Below are 23,596 nucleotides of genomic sequence, written 5' to 3'. Positions count from 1 at the left end.
CCATTCATGGGTTGCCATGTGGCAATCCATGTATCCCAAACCTCCCCATTCAAGATGTGACAAGTGGCATATGGAAGAGGAGAAGGCAAGTAATAGGCGCTTCATTATTCCATGTGGAAGAAGAATAGTCACTTTGGGAAAATGAAGGAAAAGGCTATATGTAGGTGTTCATGTGGCACCTATGTGGATGCCAAGTAAAGTTCCCTTTAACCTCTTTGACTCTAATATAAAATTGGCCCAAATACAAGGTCCAAAAAGTTTAATACAATATTTTAAAGACTAAATTAGAAATTCTTAATTACTTTATACAAATTTACAAGGCTTCAGAAAGAGAATCTTCTAGAAAATAGTATTTTATTCAACATTTCTTCTCTTTTGAGCTTGATGATTTAGGTAGCTGGGATGGTCTTCCATGAGTCCTAGGATGGTCCTCCATCATAATGGATTTAAGGTTCTTCTTAAACTCTGAGACATACCTAATATATGTTAATGTGCGAATAATGTCATCATGCATCCTTATTCGTACAAAGTCGTTACCAATAATCTTTTGAGAAGACCATTTTCCATTAGAACATTGTCATCGTCCAACTCTTCTGATGTTACAAATAATTCCCTCTTAGGACTCATGTGAAAGGAGCACCAAAAGTCTAACACCCACCTATGAAACGCTTATTGTCGAGTTAACTCAAACTCATCCTTTTAACATGTAGTTGTCATAGTCTACTTCCCCAGTCTTGGACAATCCCTCCTCCTTGGCTAATTGCAATGCCTACAAACGTCCTTATGATTAGTATTGGCCTTTTACTTGACCTTCTTGTCTTTCTTGAAAGTTATCAATCCAAAAGATGATGCACCTTAACTTTCTCAAACACTCTCAATCGAAGTTCCCTCGTGTAGAGGCTTGACTTAACTTTCTTTAATGTGAGGCAATTCTATACTTAAATAACTTACTACGTTCTCCGAGGAAGGTGGGCGAGAGGATACAATAATCATGGTTGCGTTTTCAACATCTACCTTGACAACATTGTCTCGGAGCTCCATCAATATTGAATTGAGTTAATCAAGATGAGTTTTTAGTTGTTTTCCCTCCTTCATATAAAGTTTGAATGTAAATTGACTCTGTCATGAAGAGTTTCCCTAACTTCAGTCACAACATAGAATAACTCGTTTGACAATGATAGAAAGATAGTAAAATGAGTATTTTCCTCCATCAATTCCAACACATTTCTCTCTATGTGCAACATACTACTGAACAATAGTTCACACACCCCTTACTCCTTAAACAATACTCTTATCTTGATCCTCCAAAGGTTGAAACTATTATTCCCATTAAACTTGTTGTACAAAAACAAGTCAAAAATGAGTCTTGGAACAACAAAAGAATAATAATACCTTAATTATGAAACACACATTCTAAAGATAATGAACAAAGAATACAAATAAAGATATAAAGAATGTCTCTTCTTATATTATTATTTCATGCAAATATACAAATATCTTCCTTTCTCTCCTAAAAATTAGAAGCTCTTCGAAATCATGTTACAAAAATGATATAAGAAACAATCCTAAACTTCTTACTAATTGAGTATAAAATAGTTATACAAAATATACTACTAGTACACCATCTCATAAAAGTAATACCGTTACATGGTTGAACCTAATAGACACTATTGATAAACAAAACACTCTATTAGACAATATAAGTTATTAGACTTTTACACTCTCATCTTAAAAAGTAGTTTACTACCTAACTAATATATATATATATATATATATATATATATATATATATATATATAATAACTATAACATATGTATATAAAAAAAGTCTTTGTCAGAAACCTTTGACTGTGTTTTAATTTATATAAAATAACACACATTTTTGTAATTTAAGGATTTTCAATATTTTCTGCATTTTATATTTAAATGCAATAATCCATAATGGCAATAATTTGTTAGTATCTGATTTGGAAAAGTCAGACTGAATGAAGGAGATTTCCGACATGAGGATAAGGGATGAATATAAAATTGATGCAATGAGAATAATTTGGAATCATAAAACTAGAATCTCACTCAAACACGACAATGCCCTTACCAACAAACAATAGTCATGTATATATTTTATTTTTTTTATTTCATTTTATCTTATTTCAGAGATAATTGGTATATTAATTGGGACCCATCTTATGATTATACATAATAATATTTATTTTTCAAGAATCCCTTCATGTAATCTATCATGCATTTATTTATTTATTTATATTATTCGTTGTTCATGCTAATAATTCTTACCATCTCCTGCCCCATGTCAACTTCTGGCTACTTCACTACTTGCCAATGGATTTCTTTCTCATTTCTCTATAATACGAAACTATTAGCTAGTTATAAGAATAATTAGCATCAATCTTCTTGATTTTAACTTCTTAATGTGAATGTTTGAAACTATTCAAAAATATTTCAACCCTGCATTTTACTTGATTTTTTGCAAAGAAAACATATTAGAGAATAATAGTTTATACAAAAATTTATACAATGTGGAATATAATATTATTATTGCATAGTCAAACAAATGGTTTAACTAAGATATTCTGTCTAGCTCAAAAACACTTATGAAATGAGATTATAGAGATTGGAAGTTTATGATTCATTATGAAAGCAGTCTCACACGGCCGCACCTATTATGGGAAAAAAAGCCACACAATATGTACAAGAACTCGGCAATGCTGCATTGTCCCAAAAACTAAAAGAAAATTTAATTGAAAATGAACAAAAGGTTCACCAACTTGAAGTTTTGCTCCCCAAGATCCATGATTAGGACTTGAGCACCCTCTCAATAGCAGCTACATAAAACTCCTTTGGCATGGTACCAATTACAGAATCGCATTTCTGACCATTTTTGAACAGTAAAACCACAGGGACAGCCTTAATTTCATAGTCTTCAGCAATTTGCATGTCAGTGTCTGTGTTGACTATGAAGCACTTGAGTTTTCCAGCATACTCTGTTGCAATCTCATCTATTATCCGGTGAACCATCCTGCACGGTCCACACCAATTTGCATAGAATATAACAAGGACTGGAGTTTCACTTTTCAAAATCGAATTATCCCACAAGTCTTTGGTAACTGGTGTAGCTGCCACATAACAAGTTCACATAATTTAAGGCCCATCTATTCATTCAAGTCACAACATCACACATCCACATATCATGAATGTGAAATTGAAACCAGGACCAGCTAAAAGTAAGAAACAAACAAACATGACCCTTTAACCATTGGGTGAACTATTTCAACATAAATACCCCTTGTCTAGTTACATAGAGAGTGAGAAACTTTCTACTCATAAATAAACACAAATGACTTTAGATGCCTTCCTACATGGATGATTCCAATCCTTTCTTTTTTGTGGCAGAGGGGATATTATGTATAGGTTATCCCATCATGATACAATTCAAACATACTAAGTCTGAAAATAAACAACTTGGACACTCAGCAATGGAGGTCAAGCCACCAAACCTATTGATAAAATAGCCATAAGAAGAAGAAGCATGAGGGGAAGAATGAACTTTGCAAGCACTTCAGATGAGAAAACAAAAGACAGTTCAAAATTATCAAGTTGGCCACAATGTCCTCAAAAACAAGAGGAAAAAACAAGGAACTACTAGAGTATGCTAGCAACTCAAACTAGGAATCAATATTCAATACAATGATGAATGATCAACTATGCTACACATTTCCTTGATATTTAAATAAATATGGATAAAAAGATGAAAAGTATACTGAGGTTTATAATGCTTCGGATCTTGTATGCTGGGCTTTCAGGTGGAAGTAAGATAATCATAAGTAACAAACCTTGCCAACCTTTCATAATTCCATGCCTCTGCCGGTTACTTTGACTACAAATTATTTACAAGGAAAGGCTTCACAAAACAACTACAATTCAAAAGAATGAATCTATTCCAATTGCAACTTATACTGTGAGTGGTTTGAACCAAGGTAGTTAAATTGAGATACTAAATGTCAATCGGAAAGCCTATTTCTTGAATCACAATTTGAATTGTATTGTGAATAATAGTCATATTCATGATGAACAATAAGACAGCACACACAAACAAATATATAAAAGACTTACAAAAGCACAAATTCATGATCAATATCTCTAGGATTCTTTAACACAATGTGACAAATGAAAACAAATATAAATAAACATAAATCTAGGCTATTTGTTGGGCTTTTAAGTTTAATATCACAGCCCAATTAACAAGTTAAAATAAACAAAAGAGGGGTTTTAAAAACTCATGTGACACACCTAACCATCTACATATGAATTTGTAAAAAGGCATATAAATTGTGCAGACAAGCTGCAGAAAGCCCATACCCGAAGCAGACACCTAACCCGATTTTCTTTCCTATGTTTCCTTACTGTCGAACTCTAAACTCTAAACCCTGAAAGCCACCTTCTGTCCCTGACACACTAACCGGATTTTCCCTAGCAACAGGTCAAAAACACGGGAAACAATGATGCAACTCCTGCCAGAAGACACAAAAGGTGGCAGTGATTGCCTTTATCATGGACTCCATAACGCAACAGCATCACGATTGCATTGAAACCATAACCACAATAGCGTGATATGTGCCAGAATCATGCAATTCACTGGGAGATCGCAATTCATGGGTAATGGCGATTGCCCTGAAACCAGGGATACAATAGTGTGATAGCATCGCCGCAGTGCCAGAATCATGGTGCAATTCACTTGGAGATTGCAATTCATGCAATACTTGAGTGATTTGTACAATATGCTGGACAATTCAGACGCAAAAACCAACTCATCATGATTTGAATCGCCAGGTTTCGAATCGTATCAAAACAATATTATCGTGCTATACTAACTAGTAACTACCATGGTTTGAACATTTTTGACACATGCACTATTCTGAAAAAGACAAGATTAAGAGAATACGAAAGGAGAACTATAATCCCATTTTCAAGCAGATCCAAAATGACCATTTCAACACGTCCACCGTTTCACAGAACTCTACCTAAAATTTACCCAGAAGTAAAGATATTGTTTAAGTTTAACACCTAGAAAATATATTTTTAAGTCACTCGAAACGTGGTACACCTTCTTGAAAACCTAAGCTGGAAAATGCTACAAAGCATGAAAGTTAAGCGACAAACAACATACATTAAGTGGGACATGATTAGAGGAAAAAATAAAAGCAAGAACTAAGCATTGTCAATGAAATCCAAATGAATGAATCTCGAAAGCACCCCACAACACAAACATGATCTTGGCCCCGATCTCAGCCCAAAAGTCTTAAACAAGAAACCCCAGAAGCGTGAAACAAATAGATAAACAACTAGACAGATACCTGTAGTTTGGTGACGCGAAGATTGAATCTTTGGCAAAAGAAGAGGGGTTTGAAGGTGTTGAGGTTGGTGGGGCATTCGCAGAAGAAAGGGAGGAGGGTGAGGGAAGGCATGGGAAAAAGGGTCTTTGGGTTTGGAAAGAAGGGGAGGAGAGGAAGGGAGAGAAAAGGAAGCCATTGAAGAAATTGGGAGAAATAGAAAGAGAGAGTGACAAGTTAAAGAAGACAAACACAAACTATGGGACCGCACAGACAAGCCTCAGAAACAATAAAGACATGAGGGAAGAAAAAACTGTGGATGAGTGAGTGAAAGAGATGTGTGAATTATGTTCTTCATCAATTACTCACAACTCATGTATCATCAGACAACATTTCATTTTTTTTCACTCAATCTATTATTGTGGATCTAAATGTTTTAGATCTTCGTTAGTTAGAATCACGCCATCATGCATACACTTATAACTTATGTCTATTTCAGCATCTTTTGTAATATATAAAGAGATATGCAAAGTAATACCATATTAGAAGTAGCAAAATTCGTTAGTTAAGTATATAGTGATGAAAGAAATTATTTATAATTTTTTTTATAAATTTTTTTCCTATTTTATTCTTATATAAATATTTGATTTTATTTTACTATTATGGACATTGCAAATTTTTTTATTTTTTCTAAAACATTTGGTACATGTAGATGGATGGTTTTGAATTAAAAGATAAATAGAGGTATAGTTTTTTTTAATATTCCAGTTATTTTTTTAATTTTTTAAATATTTATTAAATAAATAATTATTCTTATAATTAATTGAAAACTACTTTTTAAAAAAAATATACTTTCATTTCATAAAAAAATAATTATCAATTTTAAATATTAAACGTGGAACGACCAATTTATTAAACGTGGAATAATTTATTAGAGATCGAAAGTTCTTATGTGAAGTAATTCTTTTTTATATCTTCATCTCTTTTAACAATTAGAATTTATTTTTATCTCTTTTTCTTATTTTTTTTAATTGATATCTTTTAATTAAATGTTAATATTAAATATAATTTATATAAATGATAAAAATAAAAAATGTGAATACACATACGCTATTTTGGTTTTTGACATATTTTATTTAATTTTTAATATTAAGCCTGCATAACTATATATAAATGATAAAAATAAAAAATATATAAAGAGAATTCCTCTTCATAACCTTTTTTGGTGTACACAATTTTCCTGATTCTATCTTTATTTAATATATCTCATTTTATACAATGGAGTATTTTATCATTTCATATGAATTACTTAAAAAATAAAATTATTTTTTAATTTTTTAAATTAATAATAATGGACAAATACTCTTACCCTGATTTGGTTACCACACCAAATCTCACATATAAAATAAAATAACCTTCATTTTTAATCACTCTTTCCAATGTATTTCAAGAAACTCTATTCTTTGGTAAATCTATTATTCTTTTATATCTACCATCAAGTTAATCCTAACCAATGTGAACATCATCATATTCTCTGATACCAAAACTACCAATGAAAGAAGAGAAAAAGCTTGAAGAAGAAGAGAAACTCAAACTAGAGAAGAAGAAAAATGAGGTTGATTAATCAATTCATCATTTTTCTTTTACATGCTCTTTTTTTGTTTTTCAATTTCGACTTATCCAAAATTATTTCTGTATGTATGTTAAATTTTTATCATCGTGAAAATTGAATAGAAGAGGAAAATGTGGATACACAAGTGTGGTGTTGTGCCTTAATTTCCACTAGTATATATAACAACAATGACCTATTGATTAATTATTGAAATGAGTATAAGTATTAGAATGCAAATATCTCCTAATCAAGTAGTTAAAATGAAATTATTGATGATTGAAAAAATAATTCAAAACTTAATTTTAAAGGTTTATGGTTTTTATCTAAACTAATGGAATTAAATTTGTTTCTTAAAAATATTAATTTTATTTAAACTTATACTTAATGGTGTAATATATTTGAATTTGTTTGCAGAAAAAAAAAATTGTATTAATATTTTGTCATTGTAATTATTTAGATTTACTTTGAGATTGAGATTTTAATAGTAGTTTATATTTAAAAAATTATTTTTAAATAAAATTATATTTAAGATTGTCTACCAGATCTATGAATATTCCTAGATATAAATATTTTTCAAATGGATAACTAATAAGGATTTTTTTTATGTTTTAAGAAAATGAGTAACTAGATAGTATCTATATCTTTTATGAATTGTTTTCATTTTTACATAAGTAAATGTGAGTGTTTCTTATCAAGAATGAACATGAATAGACTGAGGTGGGATGTTAAGATTTTGAGGAAGCCAAGTTAGACCCTCTGAAAGAATGGTTACTCAGTTGTTGAGTAATATCAAGTGAAAATTCACTTATAGAAAGTTAAAGTTGTTTAAGAATATAAGTATATGACTAAAGAATGAGATAATTAAGTGAGTACTTCCTGGAAAATCAATATGTATTCATAGGCTTTTGGATCAATGTTAAAATATCCAAAAGATGAGTTGTTACTAAGTACTAACTTTTAGTGTGTTTAAACAAATCAATTACATAAACATCCAATTTATTCGGATTATAGGTAGTTATCTATGCATATCTTCGAAGTGAGTAACATACCTTTGAATTGTTGGACTTGTTGCTGCTAATGTATTGGATGAATCCAATCAATGAAGCTTATTGAAGATATATCTATTATTGTGTGTTTGTGTGTGATTAGTCTTTGATTTGTATGAAAATTTCTCTTTCCAAGTTGTTTGATTTTTATTCCCTTAAAAGAAACTTGATTTAAAATTGTTTAGAACATATCTTGATAACAAGATAATTTTAACTGTTTAAAATATATTTTAATTCATTAAAATATTCTTACCTGAAGTCTAATATGAATGTAAGGAATATTTTAATATATTATTTTATAGAATCAATTTGTTAAAATTACTAAATACTTTTTGGAGGCATGTTTCAATATATTAAAATGAGTTTTCAATATATTAAGATTGTCATTTTAATATATTATTTTATCGAATCAATTTGTTAAAATTACTGAATACTTTTGGAGGCATGTTTCAATTAATTAAAATGAGTTTTCAATATATTAAAATTGTCATGTGTTTTTAAAAGAATATCATCAGTCTATTTTAACAAGTTGAAAGTACTATTCAATCCATCATTTTTACTTGTAAGTGAAATCAACATATTCAAATGTAGTTTTAATCCATTTAAATTGGCAGAACATACTCTATATAACTCTCTCATCTTCATCTCATTTGACACGTGTATTGGTATGGGACGAGACCGAGCTGCCTGAGACTCGGTCTCCCTGCCTGAGGCTCGGTCTCCCTGACCGAGATGACCGAGACCCCACGGACGGTCTGGCCGACCGACACATACAACTATTAACGCTCAAACCAAGGTTAGTGAAGCTAAATTACCATTGAGAATTAGGTAATGCAACCATAAGTGTGATCCATTCCACTAATCAGACCCAATAAGGTAAGCCCATTAAAATAATATAAATAACACACATTTCAAGGAATAAGTTATGTCAGTATCACCGTACACACCTGAGTGCCAAACACCCTTTTTATAGACTTGAGCGTCGGATTGTCTTTTGCAGGTACCTCCCCCATTTGGCATTCACCCGAGACTAAGAGCCGAAGGAGAAGCGTGAAGACCAGAAGAATCACAGCGAAACTTTAACAATCTTCCCGAAAGAAGAAAGAAGATGAAGTCTTCAATAGTTCTCTAGGTCTCATCTCCCTAACATAACAGCACGAATTCAAAAATATGAGTTTTATATATTTTCAAAATCTAAGAGAGTTTTCACTAAGGTTTGTTAAAAGGATATTTAAATCTTATAATTTAAAGTTGCACCATTATTTTATTTTTATATTTTAGTTTTTGTTAAAAGGATATGGGAAACGGATGTAATTGAAGTATTATGGATATTATTTCATAGTTTACCTTAATGATTTTGTAAATGTTGTAGAGGTATTACATTGTTGTAAATATACGTAGTCAAAAGGTACAAAATGTAATACGTAACAAATTAAAAAGTTTAAAGTTCTTGTCACATTTTAAATATATGTAATTCAAAAAAAAAGACGTAGAATAATTTAAAATTATGTAATTATAATACCTTTTACCAAAATCAAAGCATATATATCAAACAAATAAAAGTTTGTGAGGATAAATTAGTAATTATTTTTACTTCCTCAAATTTCTCTTAGTCTTATTCTCTCTTGATTTTTTTAAAAAAAAATAACAATCTAAACTTAGCTGAATTAACCCCTCATGAATTTTATTGATTGATCTAAAAATATTCATATTTGATTTGGAATTAAAATTCATAATTTATATATTTATTTTTCAGTTTCAGGTAGTTTGAGTATTACACCCACTAAATCACTTCTTTGACGTCTAAGATGTTCTACTACTTCTCTTAAAATACAAAGATATTACTAAATGGAAACAATTTATGGCCCTAAGCACAAAATGCATTAATTTCAATAATAATTATGCTAATAAAATTTGCTAAATAAAAATTTAAAAGCACACACGCCCGGTGGGACTCGAACCCACAGTCGCCTGATTAGAAGTCAGGCGCCTTATCCATTAGGCCACAGGCGCCTCTTGGAAATAAGGTTCTTTAAAATATATTAATACAATTTAATAAAATTTATTGTTTAAAAATGCTATAAGAATCACTGTATATATTCTGTAGAGGCAAAATAATATATATATATATATATTATTATTATTATTATTTTAAATGTTATTATATATTCTTTTATTTTTATTACGAAGTCAAACACGATGATTTATGAAGTCAACAAGTCTTACTAGAATAAGTATATGTGTTCTAAAATCAAATCAATCAAAAAATCAACTGAAAAATTATGCAAGAAATTGGAAATCAGATTGTTTTAGATTTTTTTTTTTCAATTAAGTGATTATTTTTTTATGTAATCCTTAAATGGAGGATTATTTTGGAGAACTCAAAAACCACAAAAGAATGCATAACAATGGCGAAAGCAAAAAATAACCCATGATTTGATTCGATCACTACAAAACATAAGAGTGGTCATGAATTAGATTTTTTAAAATCTAATCTAAATTCAATCAAATATTGCCGATAAAAAAAAAATTCAATCAAAATTTAAATGTTTAGATGAGATTTTAAATTCAAATTCAATTTTTTTAAAAGTAATATGAGCATTTTAAATCCATATCCAAATATTTGAATTGAATTTTAAATCCTAATCCAAATCAAATTAATGTTTTATAAAAAAAAAAATTAGATCTTAAATTCAAATTTATATTTTCTAAAAATAAGATAATATTAATATAATATATGTAAAAAAAGTTTAATATTGTATAAATATTAAGGAAATATAATAAAGTTATAATTAATAATATCAAAATTAAAAATAACATAACACATAATTCTTAACATTCATTTTTTATGATTGTTTTTATTTTAGTATTTAAATTAATTTTGTTTATTATTTAAAAAAATCAATAATGAAACATAAGTGTCAATCTTTTATTTTTATTTTTTATTAATTATGTTTTAAACTCTTTGTTCTGTAATTTAAAAAAAAAATCATGTCAGAAAAGTCAAATTTCAACCAGTTTTTAGTATGCACAAAGTTCGAATTTATTTTCCTAAAAATAAATTTTAGTAGTTGACAAATAAAGTTGATAGAATTTATTTTAGATTTTCAATTGTTTTAATTGAAAAAAATCAAATATTGTTATTATTGGAAGAACTAATATGTTCAAATTTATTCTGACAACATTTATCTAATAAGTATCTATATATATCTATATATAGTTCAAATTTATGTTAATGACATTATACTTGTTTATGCTGATGAACTATTCTACAAGAAGTTTTGAATCTTATATTAAATGATTTTGAGATGAGCATGATGGAAGAACTAAGATTCTTCTTGGGATCTTGTTGATGGTTTGATTCTTGTACATAAAATAAAATAAAGTATATCAAAGAGTTGTTTAAAAGATTCAATCTAGATAAAGTTAAAATATGTTGTTTAACATTTATCTATATGCTCGTTTTCAAGCTAATCCAAGGGAAGTACACATTTTTCTTGTTAAATGTATTTTTAGATATTTAAAAGGTACTACTAACCTTGGTCTTTGCTATAAGGTTAGAGAAAATTTCAAATTATAAGGTTATTGTGATGTTGATTACACGGGAGACAGAGTAGAAAGGAAAAAATACAAGTGGAGGTTGTCATTTTATTGGAGGTAACTTAATCACATGGACTAATAAGAAGTAAGGAATTATTGTCTTGTCTGCAACACAAGATGAAAATATAAGTCTTTCCCGCTGGAATCTCCTACCTATTTCTCTGTTTTCTTGTTGAAGGGCGTCAATATCTTCAGCATTCATTTTTTTGATTTCGATCATTTCCTTCAGAAGAGCCAAAAGTATAGTCATGTGTGAGGTCTCGATTACTCTCGTGTCTACTTACTGATCTTTAGTCATTAGACACATTCCTTGTAGATACCATTAAATTCTTCGGTATTCTTCATTTTCGATTCTAAGCACTAGGAAAATGTCTTCTCTACCTTTTTATATGATTATCCTACTTATCAATTTCTTCTGAAATCTTGGTTGGAATGGGGGAATACATAGTATTCAAATGTTATTGAAAACATAAATTTGACTTGATAGTGTTAACTTTGATTTATTCTATACCGAAAATTAATTAGCTTAATCTAATGGATTTTGATCATTCTTCGTTCAATTATTACTTTCGGTCTCCAACATGTGTTGAACGAGACTTTCAAAGATATTTTGTGCTTGTTATTTCTAATATGATTTGTGGAGATAATGTTGATGAAGGATGAACTCGAGAAGTTGATAGCAACGGATATTATTTGTCTGTGCATACAATATAAACCTAATTGTCATTAAAAAAACAGCTTAGTGGTTGTTGGCGAGTTAATTGAGGAAGTTCGCAGAGTTGTTGTTAAGTTTTCAAATACAAATAAAATATATATAACAGAAGGTAAGGTCCATTGCCCTGGGAAAGTAGAAATATTCATCTTCACTTTCACTCTTTCTGCTGCCACTGAAGTAAATATCTAAGAATAAAAAAACCCACACACACACCCAAACCAAAACCCTCTTCCACTCTTCTTCCTTCAATTACTTCCTCTACTGATTCTTCTATAATCACGCGCTAATCATCTTCGGATTCATCTTTTGCTACCTAATCAGGATCAGGACTCCGGATTCATGTTCCTGCAGAATCCGATTTGATTTCCCATTCACAACGTCTCAATTATTCTGCAATTACTGTCAATAATTATCGGTATCTCTCTAATTTACATTTTTTTAATTACCCTTATTCCTGTTTTCAATGCAATCAAAAATATGTGTACCACTGACAGGACCGTTGTGGGATTTTGTGTTCGAGTTCATGCTTTTTTCTTTTCTTACCGAAGCTCATATTCTATTCCGGCTTTGTTATGATTAGAACAATTTTCTCTCTGTAATAAACAATTTGGAAGGAATATTCATGCTACCCGTTCAAGTATGTGTTTTTCTCTGATGGATTCCTGTTCTTTGAATTTTGTTTTTGAAGACCTAGGTTTGAGGGGGGAGGGGGGAGGGGGGAGGGGGATTTCTCTTTTCTTTAGTGTTTCTTTTATAGGGTAAGTGTTAGAAATTGCATAATGTTTTTTTTTTTTTGGCTGTTGATGTTAATGTTAATGGAATTGGAATTGGAAGGGAGTCTTGGTTCAATACATGCGGTGGTGCGGCTAAGAGTTGGGGTTTATGATTATTCATTGTGGGGTTTTGTTGATTTCATTTTCAATCGTTCAGTGGGGATAGACTTTTATGATGCTGTGACGGTGAACTAGGCTTTGTTTTATAATTGTGATTCCTTGATGCGTATAAAATGGGGCGATGGATTGAAATCATTTTGTATTTTTAATTTTCGAAAATGTTTCAGAACCTTTAATTTGGGAAGGGTTTTTCAAGAATCATGTTAGTACTTAGTTTTATATTCTTTACCATTGTTTTCCATAGTGCAATCACTGAATTAGATACCTTGCATTGAACTCTCTTTGACACCAGGCAGTTCTGCTTCTTGCTCTAGCAGTTTAATCACTGTTTAGTAACCTGCGTTGATACTTAATAGTTCCTAGAATTGATTCTCTTAAGTCCTATCCTGTTTCTTTTTGAAGGGAAATAGTGTGTCGTTATCCGAGTTCTGTAGGTCTTGTTCTCTTTGCAGCTGTTGCATCCAGTGCCCCTATTTTTGGGTCATATGGCTGGAGCATTCAATCCTATAGTATTACCTTCTCACTGTGTTGCAACAAGATGTTTCAGGGATTTGTTTTGTTGAATGATGTCTTCACTCCGTTATGTGTGCAGGAACATCTGAATTCCTAGTGCATTGATGGCTACCCCTAGTAAATCAACACCAATAACATCTTCTGACACTTTTGAACAGAAGGGGAAGACTATTACTGAGTCAAATGCAACCATTCTTCAATGTCCTTTAAACCAACAACTCCATAGCTCCTTAGATGGCCCAGTAGCAATCCTTTGGGATATTGAGAATTGTCCTGTTCCAAATGATGTACGGCCTGAAGATGTAGCAGGTAATATAAGAATGGCTTTACGGGTGCACCCAGTAATTAAAGGAGCTGTTATGCTGTTTTCTGCTTATGGGGATTTCAATTCTTTCCCTAGGCGACTTAGAGAGGGCTGTCAGAGAACTGGTGTTAAACTTATTGATGTTCCAAATGGGAGAAAAGATGCTGCTGATAAAGCTATCTTGGTCGACATGTTCTTATTTGCTCTTGACAACCCTCCACCATCCTCTATTATGCTTATATCTGGAGATGTTGATTTTGCACCAGCACTCCACATCCTTGGTCAGCGAGGATATACTGTTATTCTTGTCATCCCTGCTGGGGTGGGTGTTTCGTCTGCCCTATGCAATGCTGGTAAATTTGTCTGGGACTGGCCTAGTGTGGCACGTGGGGAAGGCTTTGTGCCTCCCTCAAAGGCTTTAATGCCACCCCGGGGAGGTCCAATTGAGCTTGCTGGATATTTGATGGGGTGCCATATCAATGACTATTCTGAAGGATTAAATGAAGAAGAAGCAATAGTTTATAGAGGTATGTCACAGAGCTATTACAACTCAAGGGAATTTTCATTGGTGTCACAATCACTGTCTGAATACAACTGTGGCACATCGAACGGGGCTTGCTTGCCAACAACTATGAGATCACACAGCCTTCCATCTGTATTCAATGATGTTCAAGGAGGGTCGATGATGCCTTCTGGTGATCCTAATGAATGCCAGTTATGGGTACAACCTGGGGATTTAAATGGTCTCAAGGGGCAGCTGGTAAGGTTGCTTGAACTTTTTGGGGGAAGCCTGCCTCTGGCCCGAGTTCCGGCAGAGTACCAGAAAATTTATGGGAGACCTCTTTATGTAACTGAATATGGGGCAATAAAGTTGGTCAATCTTTTCAAGAAGATGGGCAATGCCATGACTGTGGAAGGGAAAGGGAATCGTAAATTTGTGTATCTCAGAAACTGGAAGGCAGGTCCAAGCGCTCCTCCTCTCTCCCTGGCAAAGAAAGATAAGAAGGGAAAGGGAACCCAGGAAGAGAATGTGAATGTTGTCACTGGAGGATGCTCTTCAGATGAGTTCTCAGATGAAGAAAGAGTAGTCATAGAAGAAGATGATGAAAGAAATTTCACAGGCAAGGGCAATCAGGGGACTGCAGCCAAATGTGAAGTTGATGACTGTGTTATTGAGAAATTCAAGTATGAGCTGCAAGAGATTCTAGTAAGCTATTCTTGTCGAATATCCCTTGGTTGTTTTGAGGATATATACCAGCAGCGATACAAAAAACAACTGGAATATAAGAGATTTGGTGTGGACAAGTTGGAAGATTTGATTGAGAAAGTGAGTGATGTGGTGGTATTGCATGAGGAACCAGTAAGCAGGAGCAAGTTCCTGGCTGCTGTGGGTGGTTAGAAAACTTGGCAACAAATTGCTATTTACTTTAACCGTTCTGATGTTTTAAACTTATGCTCAGGAATTAGTCAACCTCAGCCCTTTCAGGTTATTTATTCCTTAGAAGACTTGTAAAAACGATACGCTGGACGTATGTGTTTTTTTTTTAGTCACTGTCCTGCATGTATCTGAAACTTCCCTCCAATTTGTGTTTATTTTCAGTCTCTGAAACCGATTACCTACTTACAGAAATCGGGAGACGTGTACAAGTAATAGCTTTTGTACTTGTATCTTGTATCGTATTTCAATATACAATTCTTCCATACATGTTGACTTATTTTGATGCTGATTACTGGTAGAAACATCATACCTTTTAATGCTTCCTGTACCTAGAAGTTTTAGGTGGGAGTCGTTACTGAATATCGTAATAAAACCTGTGTACTCGTTCTTTTAATATCAATGTTTACCAATGCTTCTACAAATGTCACTAAAGGATGCCATTACAAAAATTGTGGCATGGGTGACCATACTGGTGGCAGAGAGAGGATCGTAGTCAAGAAAAGATGGCTTTGAGAGGCCCATTTGACGTTAAAAGAGTTACGTTATAGCCAATGCTACCAGTTCTTGTTTTTACATTTGTTTTAATGTTGGACATGAAAAATTACGTTCTCGTGTTTCCAAACACTTGTGTATTCTAAGTTTACAGCTTCTCAATGAATATATTAGTTTCGGAACTATGCCTTGCAGAGAGGAAATTTGCATGAATGGCGATGAAAATGAAATCTGTCACTCTAAAAGCCTCAGGTACAGGCACTGTAGGTTCGAAAGATTCTCTTATAAAAGCAAGTGAAGTACTATATTTCTCATTTCTCCCAAGATTTTCATATAGACTTTCCCCTACATCCTAACAATCCACAAATTTGAAGTCGGTGAGTAAATGAGAAATTCAAAATTCAAGTCAACTTGAAGAATCTAACGATTGTTTCAGACAGAGAACATATTTGGCGGAGACTGTGGAGAGCCAGTCTCAAGTAAAAAACTTCTACTGCAATATGACCGGGATGTACTTGAAGATGAAGCAAGATATCTTCCCTCTCCGCTGTGAAACAATGCCTCATTTCTGAGCATTTTCCCCTTGCTTCTTCTGCCTCTATGCTGACTTCCCTGACATTCTTCATCTTCAACAGCTTGTAGAAACTCACTGTGCATTGGTTCTGATGTCTCATACAGAAGCCTAAGTACCTGTTTTATTGAAGGTCTTGCTCTTCCTTCTCTCTGGGTGCACCATCCTACTATAGTGATTACTGTGTGGAGCTGATCCAAGTCAAAAGACTCCCTCACATTGGGATCTACTAGCTCCAATAATCTCGTATCTGATTCCATGTATGGTTGGGCCCATTCCACTAGATTCTTATTATCTTGAATGGCTCGTCTTCCTGTCACAATTTCAAGTAGTAACACCCCAAAACTGTATATGTCACTTTTCTCGGTGAGCTCTTGAGTAACAACATATTCAGGATCCATATAACCTGGAATTGAATTTAACATCCAAAATTAAGTAGTATTGTCAATGATGAAGGCTTGTAGCTGTAGTTCCCTGGCTATAGAACCATCCTTTGAATCACATAAAAGGACAAAATCAGCTAAGTGAAATATAGTGAAGAAAAGAATTTGATACCCGGAGTTCCCCGAATTTCAGTGTTTACAGGTTCAAAGCATACTGATCCATCTTTTGAAGCTTGTGCAAGGCCAAAATCAGCTATCTGTGAAATGATGTAATACAGGAATAAAGGAGTTAGTTAACAATTTAACAGCATCTTGCCCTATCCATATATAACATCACAAATTGTTTGCATTGTTTCAAACTCGGGCTACAAAAAGACAGTGAATATTAACGGGAGAAATGGTGGCATGCAGTGCGAAAATCACCCAACCTTGGCAACAAAGTTCTCATCCAGTAAAGTGTTGCTAGATTTAATATCTCTGTGACACAAGGGAGGATCGCAATAGAAATGGAGGTACTCCTGCACATGAAAGAATTTGAGGTTAAAAAGTAAAATCCATAAAATAAAGATAATAAAGGATTAAAAACAGTCAGCCACTCGATTGAGATAAGCTTGAAATTAAACCAATGGCAGTTATTACCAGTGCATTGGCCACATCAATCGCAACTTGGATTCTTGTTCGCCAACTTAAAGGTGTTTTACCAGGGGCTGTACAAATGGACAAAATATCTCACGTGAGATTAAGGGGTTAATAGGGAAAAGAAACAATGGTATTTATCTGTGTCCTCGCTATTTAAATGCTATTATTTTGTTGCACGACATGTTTAATTGTCATGTTTAATATGGCTGAAGGTGCTGAGTTAGAAAAAAGATGCAGGAAAGAAAGCACATAAGATCCACATAATAGATACAAGCACAAGGGATGAAGACAGAAGTGCCATTTGTAATTTGACAAAATATTATCCAAAATATCTTATTACTCAAAACAGTGAGCGTCAGTGTATGTTTTTGTTTTTTTAAGGAACAACTATCTATAGATATCGAGAGGCATACAATGAAGATGATCTTTCAAGCTTCCATTTCCCATGTACTCATACAATAGAAACCTGCCATAGACATGCAGAAGGGTTTGATTCATTGGTATATATGTCAAAGAATACAACAAGCACAGAGAAACAGATACCTCTCATGTTTTTTAATGCAAAAGCCTCTCAAGGCAACAAGATGCCGATGGTGCAGCCGGGCAAGAAGTTCAATTTCTCTGCAGAACTCATCCTCCCCCTGCTCAGAGATTTTGTTCATCCGTTTTACTGCTGCGACCAGGCCATCAGAAAAATGCGCTTTATACACAGTTCCAAATCCCCCTTGACCAATCATAGTGCTAAAATCCTCTGTAGCCCTTTTTATCTCCTTGTAGTTGAATTTTCGGAACATAGAAGAAGAACCTACACACCCCCACTCCAACCAGGAAGCAAAATAAGAAAAAAAAGTGCTAGTTTCAATTTATGACTGCTAAGACAGAAATAAGCAGAACAAGATGATCAACCGAAACCTTACCTTCCTGAAATTTCCATGTTGCACAAGGAGGTAAGGTTTTCGAACAGGGTTTACCAAAATTATCAGGCTTGTCTAACTCTCTGCTTTTCTGGCGAATTAGAACTATCAAGACTATGAGTGTGATAACAGCAGCAGCTGTAACTGCAATAGCAATACCTGGAACTAATGTCAAATGATATGAATGGTGCTTTCCATTTAAAGGTGCACTTAACAATGGTTGACTCGGGCCATCAGAAATAGGTTGGCTTGGAGAAGCCTTAGGAGCAGGCAAGGATGGGATCGACTCCGAAACTGACATCACAGTTGCAAAAGCACGATCAGCTAAATTGTTTTAATTTATTGGTAACAATACACACAGACTTCATTGCATTCCTGAAATGAATATTTATTAGTGTAAAAAGAAAACAATACAGATTTCATTTGGCACACATTAATTATTGTAAGTACTAATTAGTAGCCTTTAACAGTTTTCTCAATCCATAGTTTAGTTATACTGTTTTCTATTCTTGTCATTTACCAATGAAAAGGATATGTGCAACAATTGCTTATTTAGTTAGAAGCAATTACAAAGAAGACCTATAACATTCTGAAGTAGAGATCTCATCCATTTGAATGGCTTCACATCATAATAAATCTCAAGCCATAATCATATAATGCATGCAGTAGCATTAACACACGAAGGAACTCATTCACACAGACCTGAAGAGGGAGAGCATCACAGTGATTATCATTTTTTATTTTATAAAATTCTTACCAGGAAGCCTGAGAAGTCCTTGAACCCCAAAGAAACAAATTGCAATGTCAATAGTAGATATCTCATCAACTTGACTTGCTAGTGCAGCAAAAGTAGCATCACGACATGTACTTAGTGTTATATTATCTTCAATTCCGATATGATGCAGATAACCAATGCCAGCATTTAAGCACTTCTTACATTTACTTTCCTCTCCAAGTGGCGCTTTGCAATTTTTTGTGACCTCTGAAAATCTGGGCGATTGCAGCATTTGGACAACACTAGTTCTCCCCTTGCATTCATAATTAACAGGAATTTTTGTTCCGAAACCACAGAAAGCTGTTGCATTTTGTGCAACTCCATAAAGTTGCAAGGTTTGAAATATGGTTTGGAGGCAGATGTCAGACGCATTTTGAGAGACCCCAAGGTTGCCTGTTGCATTAGCAAAACGAGAAATAGCAATTGCAACATTAGCATTAATGTAGCGGCAGCATTTTCCTCTGTCACCATGGTTAGAGCACAGAGAGGATGCCAGTGTTAAGTTTGAACCAGTAAAATTCAAAGGGCAGTCTGCAAAAGGAGCAGCAATTCGACCATTAAATCACATTTAATCCTTCACCTGTATTGCCAACAATTTACTATAGTACAGTTAAAAGATTGATCAGTCATGTTAACTCCAATAAATTTATTAAGAAGCTGCAATTCTCAAGATAAAGATAGCAGTTTTGCTCACCATTACGGTAAAGGAAATGAATGGTTCAGGAATCAAAAGTGAAAATTTTACTAAAAAATATAACTTCCAAATATTACCAATGCATCTCTACCATGATTTCAAATAAAATCTTTCAATTAGTCGATACCTTAACCATTTCCCTCAAGGAAACGGTTAGAGAAACTATAAATTCAGTTTCTGTGAAAGTTTTCAGACTGCTTGACAGAAAACTACACTGCAAACACAGGTCCAATCTTAGTTTCATTTCATGACATTCTTGCGGTATTAGTTTTGAATACTGTTTAGTGTTTACAGTCACCATATGTGCATTATGAAAGTTTTTGGCTCCCTGACCATGTCATGATTCCCCTTGAATAGATCATGAATATGTCAAAATATTGTGGAACAGCATCTATCCCAATGAAATTATTATACTGCTTAGGTTTCCAATGAAAGCTCTGGGTCTGATGTTCATAAGCCATAGGCATACATTTTATTTGAGTGACGTATAATGGAATAAAAATGAACTTGTAACGATTTTATGGATTTTTTTTACCCGAGAGCCTTCTTATAGTAAGGTTACATGAATTCACTTATTATCCTTTTGCTGGGGAACAGAATAAGATTGGAAGTTACATGAATTCACAAACCATCATTTCATTTACTGAAGTAAAAAATTCATAACAATTTCAAAACTAGTTATCAGTGATCTTAAAAATTGGAATAAAAAGAAAAACACTCTTTGGAGGCCAATTCACAGTTAATCACCATCACACAGGCTCATTATACTAAAATGGGGTAAAGTGCAAACCTTTTGATGTCTGAATAGAGAGGAGGGTAACTTTTAAAATGAGAAGTTAGGGGTGTATTTTACTTTACTTGAAGTAGAATAATAAGGGCAGAAATGATGAACTATTGGTTCAAGGCCAACTTTCATAAAAGTACTATTCGGTAAAGCCTTGTAACTATTCCGTGTCACCCATAACATGCTCTCAATTTCATCATAGTTCAGAACAGTTCCATTTTATATAGTTTATATACCAGTAAAAAGTACAAAACAATGTCGGATGTGCAGGATAGCCTTATCTATTTCTAGTATGGGTTAAATGTGGCCAAATGCTTCTACTTTCTGCTCTTAGAAGGTAAAAAAAGCCAGGGTTCTCTATGGGCAAACCTAGAGCAATTGTGAATTTGAGATAGAAGCTTTTGTGTATTAATTTCTGCAGCCATTCCTGTGGTAAAAGCTTATGTTTTACCACAATTCCATCAAGATAATTGCTCCTAACTGTGATTTTGGTGTAGAAAAAGGGAAGGGAAACAAGGTGAGAGAAATGCTAGAAACACATTGACAATGTGTACAAATGTCCAGATTCATTAACACCTGTCAATCCTTTCTCATCACATTCAAGTTTCCCAATAGGTCAAGAATGCAATGCAACGGGGAAAGCAATCATAACTACCAAAAATGTATAAATGCGCCAAGAACATCAAACACAAGTTCCAAGTGTTCACATTAGCATTATTAAATACCCGTTACCATTCATTCCTACCTCGACACCATTCCTTACCCGTGATGGGTAAAAGACATATTCCAGAAATCAATGCAGCAGTTTGTGTACCCAGTATCGTTATAAGGCACAAGGGTGGAAGATATTGAAGCAAAGCTAAAAAAGGAAAGAACTTTAGAAGGGACTAACCAGCCATTATGACAGGAAGCTGCATTCCAAGAAAAGCCAACATTCCCAACAAAGGTGCAAGCCCGTAGAACATGGTGGAGTAGTTGGTAGAGAACAAAGATGAGGATTTGAAGGTACAACAAGAGTGTGTTTATGTGTATTGTGTGTCTTAACCACCCATTTTGGTAACACCATTCAACGTTCTGGCTGCTACAATAGGTTTTATTAGACTTTTCAGAAAGACCGGTGGGTGTGTGGGCGTGTGAGTGTGTGTGTGCGTGAGTGAGAGAGAGTGTGAGAGAGAGGGTTTTGTACTTTTGTTTGTTTGGCTCTGAATAAATGCGCACTGAAGAGGAAGAACAACAATTTTAATTGATGCTTTGGTGGGGTATACCTTTATTTGTTTCAGATTCTACAGTACACCAGAGGCTACCCCTTCACTTTTCTCATTCTTCTTCAAACCTCAAAGCTTTAGCCTAATGCAAAAGACTACGCATAAACCAAAAAGAAATTCAATCTTGCTAACTACTAGCTAAATACCACTACACGGATATTGATACGACACAGACAAAAATATGAAAATACGTAAAATTTTTAAAATATAGAATATGGAGACACAAATTTATATATTATATAATTATGAATTATATAAATTGATAATAAAGATTTATGTGTATTTTAGATTATTTTTTGGAGCAGAAAGATGTTTTTTCATGACTAATTCACAAGGATTTGTTTCTTATTTTTATAATTATAATAACAATTTATACAATAAAGTTTGAATTTTTAGAAAATTAATGTATTTTTTCTTTTTAAAATTGTGTTAGAATCGTACTAGAATTGTCAGAAATCTACCAAATATTTTTTGAATTTGACACTTCACGGATACGTGTTCTACATGTGTCATACGAGTGTCGGTGTCCGATACAAATATCAGATACCGACACGTTATTTAAGAGGAGTGTCCGAGCTTCATATAGTAGAACTCATAACTATGAGTTTTTTAAATTAACTTTGAAATCTTTGTTGTGCTTAATGGAGCATATAATAATAATTAAGAAAAAATTTACCTGAATGAAAATGTTACCTCTGTTGAAACAATGCTGTGATTGTGTCCTAACTAGTTGAGACAAAAATTTTGAGGCTAAATTTGCTTACTATTTTCATTTTCTTTTAGTTTAATTTAATGTGTGTGATAATGCATTTCCTCTTTCATCATCTCATTTGAGCTTCTTTCTTTAGCCGCCGCCAATGCCAAAGCATCATTCAGACACCTTTGCTACTTTACTAATGGCTAAATTACTATTTGCTTATAGGGAAAAACAAATAAAACCTTAAATATTTTTTTTCTGGCAAAATTGGCTTCATAATTTTATTTTCATTTTGATTTTTAATAAAAAAAAATTATTTTACGTTTGATGGCATCTTTTATTAATGATTTGTTCAATACATACTATGATAAGGTTTTGAGTAAAATTGATATGTGTATTTTTTATTTTTTATAATTTTTATATTTTAGTTTTGTTTCTTACTAAATCATTTTTAATTTTAGATTTTGTTTTGGTATATTTAATATAGGGATACATTGATGAGGAATCAAAGCTTATGATAATTTATATATATTTTTCTCCTTTAAATCTATGAGGCGCATTTTAAGGATGGAGTTTCGAATTCAACAATATATAAGTCGAAACAATGGCGTCGTCTATGGGAATCAAACACTCATTCCTTCCGTCCTTGACCGGGACTTATTCTAGTATGCCTAATATAGTCTCACATTACTATTAATGAGGAGTTGAGATTAATGATCATTTATAAACATTGAATTATTTTAAATTATTTTATTTAAAAGAAAAAAAGTAATCAATGTAACTGAAAATAATATTGTTTCCTTTTAATTAAGATTTTGTATTTTTTTTCAAAATTCTTGATTTCATCATTAAATAAAAAGGAGAGAAAGGAATATAATTATATTTTTATTATTATTTTAGTTTGATTTTAAAATTT

General features: G+C 32.8%; 3 protein-coding genes and 1 non-coding gene across 5 annotated transcripts; 1 reads left to right on the top strand and 3 right to left on the bottom strand.

Moving 5' to 3' along the window:
* Nucleotides 1-2,615: 2,615 nt before the first annotated feature.
* On the bottom strand, nt 2,616-5,818 carry LOC137806431 (thioredoxin M3, chloroplastic-like). The gene is made up of 2 exons (XM_068606551.1): nt 5,370-5,818; nt 2,616-3,131 (listed from the first exon to the last, which is right to left on the bottom strand). Exons 1-2 carry the CDS (start codon nt 5,542-5,544, stop codon nt 2,812-2,814), a joined length of 495 nt encoding a protein of 164 aa, XP_068462652.1. The 5' UTR covers nt 5,545-5,818; the 3' UTR covers nt 2,616-2,811.
* Nucleotides 5,819-9,943: 4,125 nt separating this feature from the next.
* On the bottom strand, nt 9,944-10,016 carry TRNAR-UCU (transfer RNA arginine (anticodon UCU)). Its single transcript has one exon. It is a non-coding gene; the product is annotated as a tRNA-Arg (tRNA).
* Nucleotides 10,017-12,345: 2,329 nt separating this feature from the next.
* On the top strand, nt 12,346-15,731 carry LOC137806430 (uncharacterized). The gene is made up of 2 exons (XM_068606550.1): nt 12,346-12,733; nt 13,804-15,731. Exon 2 carries the CDS (start codon nt 13,829-13,831, stop codon nt 15,425-15,427), a length of 1,599 nt encoding a protein of 532 aa, XP_068462651.1. The 5' UTR covers nt 12,346-12,733; nt 13,804-13,828; the 3' UTR covers nt 15,428-15,731.
* A 493-nt stretch (nt 15,732-16,224) lies between these two features.
* Nucleotides 16,225-21,963, bottom strand: LOC137806429 (probable receptor-like protein kinase At1g49730). 2 transcript variants are annotated; one of them, XM_068606548.1, is made up of 9 exons: nt 21,611-21,963; nt 19,223-19,771; nt 18,469-18,759; nt 18,095-18,356; nt 17,965-18,017; nt 17,552-17,619; nt 17,341-17,430; nt 17,085-17,169; nt 16,225-16,935 (listed from the first exon to the last, which is right to left on the bottom strand). In XM_068606548.1, the coding sequence occupies exons 1-9, from the start codon at nt 21,681-21,683 to the stop codon at nt 16,391-16,393; spliced, it is 2,016 nt and encodes a 671-aa protein (XP_068462649.1). In that variant the 5' UTR covers nt 21,684-21,963; the 3' UTR covers nt 16,225-16,390. The 2 variants fall into 2 exon arrangements, with proteins under 2 accessions (XP_068462649.1, XP_068462650.1); XM_068606549.1 differs by having other exon boundaries at nt 19,223-19,820; nt 21,611-21,930.
* Nucleotides 21,964-23,596: the final 1,633 nt, after the last annotated feature.

This window comes from Phaseolus vulgaris, chromosome 3 (assembly GCF_000499845.2).
Source record: "Phaseolus vulgaris cultivar G19833 chromosome 3, P. vulgaris v2.0, whole genome shotgun sequence".
Lineage (NCBI taxonomy): Eukaryota > Viridiplantae > Streptophyta > Magnoliopsida > Fabales > Fabaceae > Phaseolus > Phaseolus vulgaris.
This window is presented reverse-complemented; position numbering and strand designations above follow the sequence as displayed.